The 11168-nt window shown below is 49.9% G+C and overlaps 1 protein-coding gene across 1 annotated transcript; it reads right to left on the reverse strand.

Annotated features, from left to right (window-relative positions):
• Positions 1-204: 204 nt before the first annotated feature.
• On the reverse strand, positions 205-10766 carry ENDOD1 (endonuclease domain containing 1). The gene is made up of 2 exons (XM_057373998.1): positions 10165-10766; positions 205-4639 (listed from the first exon to the last, which is right to left on the reverse strand). Exons 1-2 carry the CDS (start codon positions 10456-10458, stop codon positions 3506-3508), a joined length of 1428 nt encoding a protein of 475 aa, XP_057229981.1. The 5' UTR covers positions 10459-10766; the 3' UTR covers positions 205-3505.
• Positions 10767-11168: the final 402 nt, after the last annotated feature.

An 11168-nucleotide genomic window follows, 5' to 3' on the forward strand; every position in this document is an offset into this window, starting at 1 on the left:
AAATACGGATGCCAGCATCTGGTTTACTCATCACAGCATCTCTACACTTTCAGTGGAGGAAAATGATCCCTTTTGAGGAGCGCTTCTTCTCCTTCTAAAGAAGTTGTGATGAAGCCAGTCCAGGGACTGGCATTGCACAAGAGGGAGTTTGTCCCTTGCACTTGTCCCTTGCACTTGTCCCTTGCACTTGTCCATTGCACAAGAGGGAGTCAGCTGCAAAGAGCTGTGCTGCTGTGCTGTGATTTCTGTATAAAAACTGGCCATCATGCTGTACCCCGAGTGCATCTCACTGCATCTCCCTGGAATAAAACARTCCCCTCTCCTGACACACACAGAACCAAATTTGCTTCCTGCAACCCCCCAGCTTTTACCTACTTCTTTTGCAGCTTAATTATTTGAGTCTTAGAGTGCTTTGAGAGAGGTGTTTAAAGGTGTTTAAAAAGCACAAAAGGGTCATTAATATCAGATACCAAGCTGTTAGAAAGAACAACCRTGCTGCTGGCATTTTCTTGATTAGTCAGGGCAGCCTAGGTCATATTATCTCATTTGCAAATGCGACAGAAAGTGATACCAGCCTCTCTTTGGAAAAATTGTTTTATTTTGTTGAAGCCATATGTTTCCAAGGATAGAGTAAAGCTCAGGAGCCATAAATCATGCCTAGATAAGAAGAATCTCAGACAATRGTTTGTAGCAGGATGTTGCTTGTTCTGTGATAATTGCTCGATGTTCAAGGCAGATTTCCCACTGCCTGCTCAGACACGCAGCRCAGAAGGAAAATGCCCCGTGCCAGTTACTGCTCTTAGTGTTTGAAATCTGAGYGTGTTAAGACAATTTTGAAATACTGTTGCACATCTGCCCACGTGCTATAGAGCTGCAGCACCTCGGATTTCAAGGACTGTCCACTTGCAGTGGTGGCTGCAGCAGAGACCTGCTAGCCTAACCTGAGCTAGGTGGGGTAGTGACAGTGGTGGCAAAGTGGCAGTGCACAGCTCCTGAGGTGCCTCTGCTTTGCTGCTTCCCAGCACATGAGCTCCCATGTCACTGTGACTGCAGAGCTGCACTGGAGATGCTGGTGGACCTGGGATGCAGGAGCTGCTTAGTTTGGGTGCAGGGAAGCTGCTCTGGATTCCCACAAAGCCCCCAAGAAGTGCATTGCTGGCTGCTGTGCAGTGTCACACAGCTAAGAGGGATCACAGATAAGGCCACACAGATGGTGCAAAACAACTGTGGGGGACAGCTCCCCCTCCTCCCCAGCGCTTGGGCTGCACTTGAGAGCTGCTGCCACCACACAGCCTTCAGAGGGGCCTGAGACTGGGGCCCTGTCACCCCACACCAGCATCTCCTGGGACTTGAGGGGGCTGCTYTCCTGCCTTGACAGCTGCCATGCAGCCCAAAAGGAGTGCTGGGATTGAGACAGGGTCTCGTCAAGGAGTGGGAAAGCAGCTCCACATCTGTCTCAACAGCAAACTGGGAGTGTTCAGACACAGTGGGCAGACATGCAAAGATCAGTCTGGAGAGCATCTGCTGGCTGCTCTCTGCCTGTGACTGTGCCCCTTGCACCCARCATTCCTATAGAAAAACACCCTGACTTTGCCCAGTTATACCCACACAGGCACACAAAAGCTGCCTTTCCTTTTGCACAGAGCCAGAGCTGCTGGCAGACAGCCTCTCTTTCTCCATAAACCAGCAGTGGCTCACAAAGGACAAGACAAGGAGTCATCCTCTCTTCCCACTCATGCCACTGCTTCCCCACTTCATCCCCACTGCCAGCATCCCCAACTTTGCCATCTGCATCACTGCTGAACGGRGTGTCACCTGGCCAGGCTGTGCTGGGCTGGGATGTGCACACATGTCTGACTGCACTGAACACAGCCTGTGAGCCACAGAAACAACTCTCATCCTGAACCAGCTAAATCTCATTTTCCCTCTGAATCACTCCATCCCAGCTCAGTCTTGCTGCAGGCAATGTGATGCAGAGAGGCAAAGCTGCCACGTTAGTAACTGAGCTTTCTTCAATCCAGGACARGCCTCCACCAACACAGCACCACTGAGATGGCAGCACCAGCTYGCTCACTCCTGGGACTCATTATGGGATGCTATAGCAGATCAGGGTGCTCGAAGGAGAGACACAGATGGGTGTGAAGGGAAGGAGCCACRTGTGTAGGACTCCCAAATACCTCTTGGGGTCCAGCAAAGTAAATGCTGCTGTGACAGAAAGCCTCCCTCCTGCAGGCAATTGCACCAAGAGATCCAAAGGCCCTCGCTGAGCCAAGCCCCAGGGAAGGGCAGCACCCCTGTGCCTTTCTCCAACAGTGACACATGTCTCTGTGCCCCTCATCTGGCTGCAAACCCCTGCAAAGCTCTGAGGTGTGCCCCAGCTTCAGTGTCCCAGATGTCAGGGTCATGGCTCATGCTGGCACAGGGAAGAAGGGGTGGAGAGTGAGCGGAGAGGACGAGCAGTGCAGAGGAGGGGTTGGCTCTGCCTCTGACATTAAGTGGTCTGTCTGTGCATGGGCTCACCAGGTGGGTCTTCACAGCAAAGCAAGCRCTGCAGCCTGGGATCCCTCTTGCCTCCCCTCCCACCTGACAGTCCACAGTCCCCACGTGCTTCAGGAGCAGTCAGCTCTCAAGGGAGGCAAGGCAGGTAGCAGTAGATTGGAAGCCAAAAGTGCAACTCCCAGATGCTGCTGGGCATTGGAGCAGAACAAAGGCTGCAGGACTAAGACATCCATGGGCTTAGACCTTCAGAGAACACCACATTTTGAAGATTCAGGACYTAGACTTTCAGTAGTCACCAGATAGCAAGGAAGGGTTGGGGGAAGGCGACCTTGGTATGGCTAAGGAGAAATGTTTTCCCATCATGCAAAAAAATGGGCAGTGGGTCTTTCCTTGCAGCAACATCCATGCAATATCAGAGAGAYTGACCTGAGGACTGTGAGATGTACCCAGTTGCATCCCCTCCACCAGTGGGACACCAGAGCAATGAGCAATGCAGCCAACAGCAGGACCTTGCMCCTATTCCACCCTGCTCCCTGCTGTTTCACAACCCCAAATCCTTGCACTTGTATCTCCTTCTTTCATCAAGTCCCAGTAACACTCTGTAATTAAAGTCCTCCCCTGACCACCACCGCCTGCTTCTTGGAAGGGTTGGGCTTCTGCAGAGCTCACTGCCACTGCATAAGTCTCAGYGTCATCATAGCCAGAAAGAAATTACCTCATACCACATTCAGTGTGCATTTCCMAGAGGAAGCATCTTGACACCTGCAAATCACAGAAACTTTGTGGCCTGCACAGATGAAACCCAAACATTTCACAACAGACAGAACTTGAGTTACACTGGTGGCAGCCCCGAGCGATATTGCCTTGTCCCTCCTTGTTATTCCCCAGTCAGTTCATTATTATTAATGTCACTRCAATAAATACCAGAATGAAATTGACAGCATTTGGCCACATATCTTAAAGCATTGCCCCACTCCGTGTATTGCAGCCTTGATTTCTGTCCTTATCAGTCATCAGAGGAGCCTTTAGGGAYAAACCGCTTGACAATGTGGCCAGCCAGGTAATAAAAGCCATGCAGAACCGCGGCTGTGGCATCAATGACCAGCGAGAAGGTGCCCCCGATCCCGGTGGCCATGTCTTTAAGGACAGAGGGAATGGCACAGATGGAGTGGTACGGGAAAGCAGCAAGGTGAAGAACAAATCCCACTGGGATGCTCAGGATCCTATAAGTGAGGGACAACACATCTTGAACAATTTGCAGGAAGCCCAGGAAAATGTTGATGATGACCCTTCCAACATCATAGGGGATGCTGATGAGCACCATGCTGATGGCTTTAAGGTAGGACACTATCCCATTCCACAGGCTGTAGACCCCATCCAGAACTGTACCAACAACTCTTTTTACAATAAGCCACAGAAAATAAAACACAAATTTCACCAGCTCCACAAAGATGTAGATGAGGAGCTCCAGAAGTTTGATGAAAGGGGTAGCAATGATGCCAGCCACTCTTCTCACCCAGCCACTCTCTTTGGTCTCCTGGTTGTCACTTGTTCCTACTTGCTCTCCAGAGCGGATCTGACTGACAGCTTGCAGTACTGCTTCTCTTTTCTCCTGGCTTTGTTTGTCTCCCCCACAGCTGCCTGTGAACAAGTGAACTCCTGGTAGAAGCTGCTTCTCCAGCTCCCTCACCGTGAGGTCTGCCAAGCTGTTTTCATCRTTAATTTTTTTCACCAGTCCCAGGGACCATCCCTCTGGAGCATCACAGCAGGCTGCCAACCAGAGGCTCTCTGGCACTGACACCTTGCCTTTAACTTGGACACYGGAAGGAATTGCACCTGCAAGGAGATACAGATGATCCATCTTGGAGCAGTGAGGGATCAGAGCTTGCTCCACTACCTTCCCAATGTCTCTGTGCCAGCTTTTGCTCAGAGCTGCGCTCAGAGGGACGGCGTTTGTGAGCGTGTAAGTGGCCACCTGGAAATCCTCCTCATTAAGGAAGCTGGGATTGAGTAAGCCTCTCTCATAGCCRGAGCCCACGTAGTCTGAGGTCAGGGCTTGATTTGCACCAAGGTTGGCCACAGTGCCACCAATATCAGCTTCATGCACCATTTCATGCAAGTCATTTTCTGGATCATCTATCTGAAAAGGTAGAGAGAAGCGTTATTGCATGCAATTCACCTTCCTAGAAAACAATGTGTAAAACAGGCCTTGAAGTATACTTTTCACGAGGACCACTTATACATGCTGTGCCTTGGAGTATACCCTGCACCCTCTCCTTACCTTCCTTGAAGTGCTTCAGAGGATGAATTCTCTACTTAGCATCTCTGCCTAAACACATTGGTTTAGGCTCCAAAGGATATTTGCAGCTTTCCAGTCTGGTCCACAGCACAGCATAGCCTTCAAAAATCTCACCAGTCACCCTATACCAAGCTTCTAACYTGTGCTTTGTCATAAAAGAGATTTTTAAGAACAATAGATGCCTTGATTTAGGGCCATGTTTTCACCTCCCACCTGCAGTTGATTTAAGAACCTATCATGGCACCTTATGTCCCTCTGAACTATCAAATCCAASCTGTGGGGAAAGAAAAAAAACAAACAAGCCATGGTCTATAAGATGTCTAGAGAAAACATTCACCTCTCACCACCTATTGTGTAAGAGGCAAGAATGAAGCCAGACACCATGTCAGATGACCTGAACTTCGCTGCCTTGAACAGGAGACACCATTGAGCTCCTAAGGCTCTCGAAAGGTTGATCATTAGTGGTGTGATCCWCATGTCATTAACAGTCTGAACCTCATCCTTAATGACCACCCAGCTCCTGTCATAACACGGGCGAGGCTGCCATCACCAAAGGTCCTCGATGGAATCTGTGCCACCTGCTTGTGTCTGTGGTTCCCATGCACTGGAGCCAGAGGTAGCAATTACTGCAGCGGGAGTTTGTCCTGGAGTCATGCACCAGGGAAGGGGCGGGCAGAGGCGGTGAAGAGCAGTGGGAGGAGAAGTACCAAATGTCAGGGTGTGTTCAGGTCTTTCTCAGGTGACCACAACTCTGTCTGCTCCACAGTCCTACCCACTGCCTGCAGCCGCTCCAGAGGGCTGTGCCAAATTGTTATTTTTTTCCTCAAATTAGAGGGTGAATATGTTGGTAGAAGCTTGGGGGGRTGACAGACAATCTCTGACAGTCACTGCCTCCTGTAGTCTCTATTTCAGAGGCTGTGGCACTCAGGTACTGTGCTGGCCCAATTCAACCTTTTAACTCTGCCCCTGGCCTATAGATTGTTTACTGCACTCCCTAATATGCACTTTGCAGACACGTATGGCAGACAGTTCTTAGTCTACCTTGAATCACTGCCAGGTCATTCATCCTTGTCTCCTGACCATCCCRCAGTGCACTTGGACACACATCCAGCCTTATACAGAGTTTGCATCCTCACCTCCTCAGAGTTTTGCACCAGCCTGTGCTGAGAGCCAGGGTGACAGGGCCAGTGTCAGCCAGTGTCAGCAGCTGTCCATCACCCTCACTGGGAACTGAGCTCTGGCTTGCCTGCTGCATCAGCCAAACCCCTGCAGCCAAGGCGCAGAGCTCCCTCTGCACCAAGCATGGTCACAGTGCCAATCTTGGCTATTGCAGAGGGCTGCATTACCCCACCGCTGCTAAGGAGCTTTCTTACTCTTTTTTTTGAAGCATCTGATCCTTACTGCTTCAGGATTGCAAGGATCACAGTGAGTCCCCTGTGCTGATGCATAGTCACAGCTTTTTCTAACTGTGCCACTTAAAAAAGACCTATTCTGCACTTCTACTGCCTGACTCTGYTCGTCTTGCTCAGTCACCCCAAACAACAGGCTGCAGCTGGCTGATGAGGCCAGACATTCTGCATTCTACAAAATTACTGTCTCTTCCTCCCCTTGCCACTCATGATGGTGTGCCATGGGACAAGGGATGCACCCAGTCTGTTTAATCACACAGAACAGGTGAGGGAGAGTGAGCAAAGGTGCAAGGCTGTGCCCAGGAACTATTCCCTATGCTGTGACCCCTGCGAGTTTTACACCCTCCCAGAAAYACTAATCCCATCTCACTCCCATGGTGGGTGCTGCCATACCACAAGGACACAGACCTAAGGTGGATCAGCTCTGCCTCCTGGCAGAGATTCCCAAACTACATGCAGTAGGTGGTATAAACTTAATTTTCCTCTCCTTATGTGATGGTGAATGCAAACCTTGAGGAGTCTATCAAGAAAATACATCCCTGGTTACCTGGTCTGTCTGTGCAGGCCTTTGCACATACCAATGGGATTGTTTGGGTGCAATCAAAAAAGAACATGATAAAAATGCAGCAGTCCACTGTTCATGTGTAAGGCTCTGACTGACATCACCTAATTATGCTTATAATAACTCCTATTATGGCTTGTAATAATTAATGCATACCTGAGGTTTTCATGCCTCCTCCAGATCAGTCCCAAAGGCAGGCTGACTCAGCACTGCATCTAAWCTGCATTGCAAGATACCTTTCCTCCCTGCTTCAAAAAGCTTTTGGCTTGTGTCACTCCAAAGCATAGCTGTGTTCATAGAGTCAGCCCTGGATCCACCTGTCCTAATAGCCTGGAACAGCTCAGGGCAAAATCCAAGCRGATAGGTAAACTCCTTATTCACAGGATGGAGATTTAAAAATAAATTATGTGCCTGATCCCTGTATGGATGTTAGCACATAACAATATTGATRTGCGTCATGAAGTGCAGGGTGCAGTTTCACAGACAGGACAGAGGCAGAGGGKGATTAAAAGCATGGTAGCACACAGTTTTTAGGGCAGGCAGCTTCCACTGAGTTTGGTCATTTAACAATGCAGGACACTGCCACCTCCTGCCATCTCCACCCTGGTGAACTTCTGCATCCCTCTCCCACTGCTACTTCCTCAGGCACCCTTACACCTTTGATTGAAGTGGCAATGTTTGATCCAACCTTAATGTGGGATTCATATCTCAGGGAGGAGGCACCTTACACCGAGGTTTTTGTAGTATGATGTTCACATGTCAGGCTCTAGAAATCCCTGTTCTCTTGATTCTCTACCAAGAGAAACTGCCAGAGCAGCTTGGAGGCAGCTGCGCTAGAGCTGGGCAAGAATCCCACCTTGGTCATCTGCCTGGTGGTATCCATCAACCAGATGAAAACACAAGGTAATTCATCCAGCCTCTCATACATCAGGACGGAAAAAGCAACTCCAGAGTTTTCCATCTCTCTCTAAGCTACAGAGAGAATCCAACACAGAGATTTTCAGGCAACCGAAATGGAATGAGGTAAAAGACACCTAAGTGACTTGCTCTCAACCCCTAGGAAATCTGTGGCAGAGCAGGYTTTCAGACCTGCGCCTGGGGGAATCTCATCAGCACCTGCTCATCATCCTACCCTTCCTGCTCTSTAATTTTTCACTAATTGCTGAATTAATTCATTGTTTCCAGTTGCCAATCGGCAGTGGGTGGCACTGACATTCCTCACACTTCTCACCCAATGACTGCCTCTGTTCTAGATTTGGCATTTTTTTCTCAGGCAGACATTCCTGAGGAGGGAGTGAGACRGTGCCCTCACCACTTACATCATTATCCCAAAACCCGTGTATGACAAACTTGAGGCAGTCACTGGAGTGCTGAGAGTGTTTATAGAGTGATTTCTTTCTGTTTGCTGTGTCCCTGCATCTCCCTGTGCGTGCACATGCCACTGTGCAGGTGAGCCAGCTCGTCCCTGGCTATCCCTGTCTTGGCAAGGAAATCACCCAGAAAATCGGAGATATGAGCTCCCTGGGCTATGCTGCAGAGCAGGTGCTGATAAGGGYTCCCTTCAGCAGCCATCAGACCCAGCCTTGGTAGAACATACACAACGTGTGTGAAAGCTCTTCTCCCAGTGGCAGCGTCTGAGAGGCCTGTAGGTACTTACTTCTTGAGCTACAGGAATTTTACATATTCGTGATTTCTTCCCCTGACATATTCTTCTGCAGATTTTCTTTTTCCTAGTACTCTTCTGTCTCAGAGGTTCTTCCAGTGAACTGCAGAGCTGCTACCTCCTGTTTTGAGACATCTGCATTTCAGCAGTGGATGAAGGGGACCCATCAGTGTCAACCAAGAACTACCATCAGCCTGTGAGGATGCTCTGGAGAAGCCARAGCAACTAAAGGTGGCACCTGCCCTATTATTTCTGAGGCTACACAAGGTGTGGGCCTCTGGAGTGCTGGCAGGAACAAAAACAAGATGAGGGGTGAAAAGGGATTGAGCAGAAAGGGAAGAGAAGCCAGCTAAAGGGAGGTGCAGGAGAACCAAAGTTACTGKAGGGGGCTGCCCACTGCTCCATGGCAGGAACAGCTTCTGAACCTACCTWGGCAGGAGATGCTGGGAGAGTTGGACACAAAAAGCAGGAGATACAGAGGCCAGAGGTGATGAAGGGTGTCTGTGGCCAAGGGAAATGGGAAAGGGTCTATATCTCTGCCGCTCTACCTCACTGCCTCCCTGGCACTGACCAAAAATCCTTGACAGCCAAGGTCCCCTTTGCACTTTAAAAATTCACCACCCTTTTTAAAGCTTCCTCTGTTTAAAAGGGCAAGCTCCCACAGCTTGCCTGTGAAGTGGAWGGAGCTCAGATCAAAAGGCCCTTAGGAACTCCTGCAACTCAAAACTCAGCCCAGAGAGCAAGGACACAGTCCAGGGTGAAGACAATCATGTAGGATCTCCTGTCTTCACTGCCAATGGTCTCATGGCCTTAGTATCTCATCACTCAACATGAGAAAAATAAGGACAGCATTGTCCTGGCAGAGGGATGAGCTTTGGTTGTGGCAACATCCAGTGGCTGAGAGCCACATTCCCAATACCCTGCAGCCACTCCTGCCCTAACAAAGCAGCACACTGACGATCTTCCCTGAGCTCAGCAGATGTGGTAGCTTGATGTTGCTACAAAATTCCTCATGATTACTGCTGAAAAATCTAACTCTTCGGGGGGAGCTACAATTCTCTTAGGGCACCAGCAATTTTTTTGAGAATTTCCTTTTAAATTAAACAGCCTGAAGGCCTTGCTTAAACATGCGAAGAGTCAGGTGAGACGAAAACCACTGAGACTCTGACAAAATTCATTTTATGCTGCATATTTCTGACCTGACTGAAGCCTGCATGCCCCAGGACACAGCAACTCATTTCCTACCTCAGTCTGCAACACAGGGACACACTGAAAAGCTGCAGCMTCAACTTGGTGAACCACAAATGGATGTTTTATCTCTGCTCAGTGAAGCTAAAGAACTCCTATCAACACTGTGATCACACTGGCAACAGAACAAACTTGAACTTGACACTRCAATGTTTAATCCACCAGCAGTGCTCCCTGCCCATGAGAGCTGGCTGGGCAGGACAGACACATCCCTGGTGTCAGAGAGGGCTTTCCTCTCCCCTGGCACTGCACACACACAGCGCAGACTCCCAGTTTTCATCGTAAGCTCCCTGGGATAAAAAACTATTTGTTTCTTCAGTTCCAAGCACAAAAATAGTTCTGTTCTGTTCATGTTAAATTCCTACCAATAAAAGTTCAACCAGCTGAGTTCCTGATTCTTTTGCAAAATTCCAGCCCCAGCCTCACCCCAGAAGAAATGTTCTCCAGGAACAGTTGCTGTACAGCGAAGTAAAAGCTGCCTTACCTGAGGTTCAACCAGCCAGTTCTCCTCCTCACTTTGAGCTGGCTTTGTAAACTTAAAAGCTGAATAAAGAGGGATTTTGTCCTTAGTACTGTAAAGSGTTGCGAAGCGTGGCTCTTTGTTGTACTGCTGACAGATTTTCACATGGAACGGCTCCGTAAATCCTTCGGGTGGGACTTGTCCAGGGAAGAACACGTTACACTCGGCAAAACCAGTTTCATCCTCTCTAACGACTCTGCCCTGGGAAAAGCCTGGGAAAACTGAGATGCAAAGCAAAAATACAATTGACGTCTTCATGGTCCACTCCCTGGAGCTGAGGGAAGCCCCGTCTGCCTCCGCTGGGTACGGCAAAGGACCTGCGCTCAGAGTCCATGCAGCAGCGAAGCCAGAAAGCGTCTGGAATTCGGGTGTAGCGTGCGAGGGAAATGAAATACGAAACCACAGCCGATCCCTTCGGGGAGCCAGCGCGTTGTGCAGGCAGCGCGTTGAGAAACCGACCGTGCGCCAGGCTGCTCTGACACACGCTGCGGACGCCAGCTGCCCGCGGGAGATGATGCCAAGCAACCTGAAATCATCGGGGCTCGGCGGGAAGAGGAGGAGGAGGGACGCCTATGGCAGCGGCAGGGCTGGAGCCGAGCAGCACCGGCTGTCCGGGCTGGGGTTCAGCGCCGGCGGGGTGTGGTGTGCTGCATTGCAGCAGTCCCCGGCAGGAATTTTGGCTGACACAGCCAGAAATGTTCCTGGGGCTGTCAGAGGGGATGCTGCAAAGTCAGATTCACCATCCCAAAGAAGGTATTAGCTGTCCTATCCAGCTGTGAGCCTGGACAAAGGAGAGGGAGAGGAAGAAGAGAGGTGGGAGCTGCTGGGAGCCCCCTTTGCCCCTTTTTGGGGTGTCTGTCATTATTTTTGTCAGACACATGCTGGGATGCCTGGAAAAAGCATTCATCTCCCATCTCTCCCGGTGCACTCTATACCCTCCAGTATCACCTCACCTTGGGAGACCCTCC

The sequence above is a fragment of the Malurus melanocephalus genome, unplaced genomic scaffold (assembly GCF_030028575.1).
Source record: "Malurus melanocephalus ecotype Western Australia unplaced genomic scaffold, MMel_1.1 scaffold_213, whole genome shotgun sequence".
NCBI classification, from domain to species: Eukaryota; Metazoa; Chordata; class Aves; order Passeriformes; family Maluridae; genus Malurus; species Malurus melanocephalus.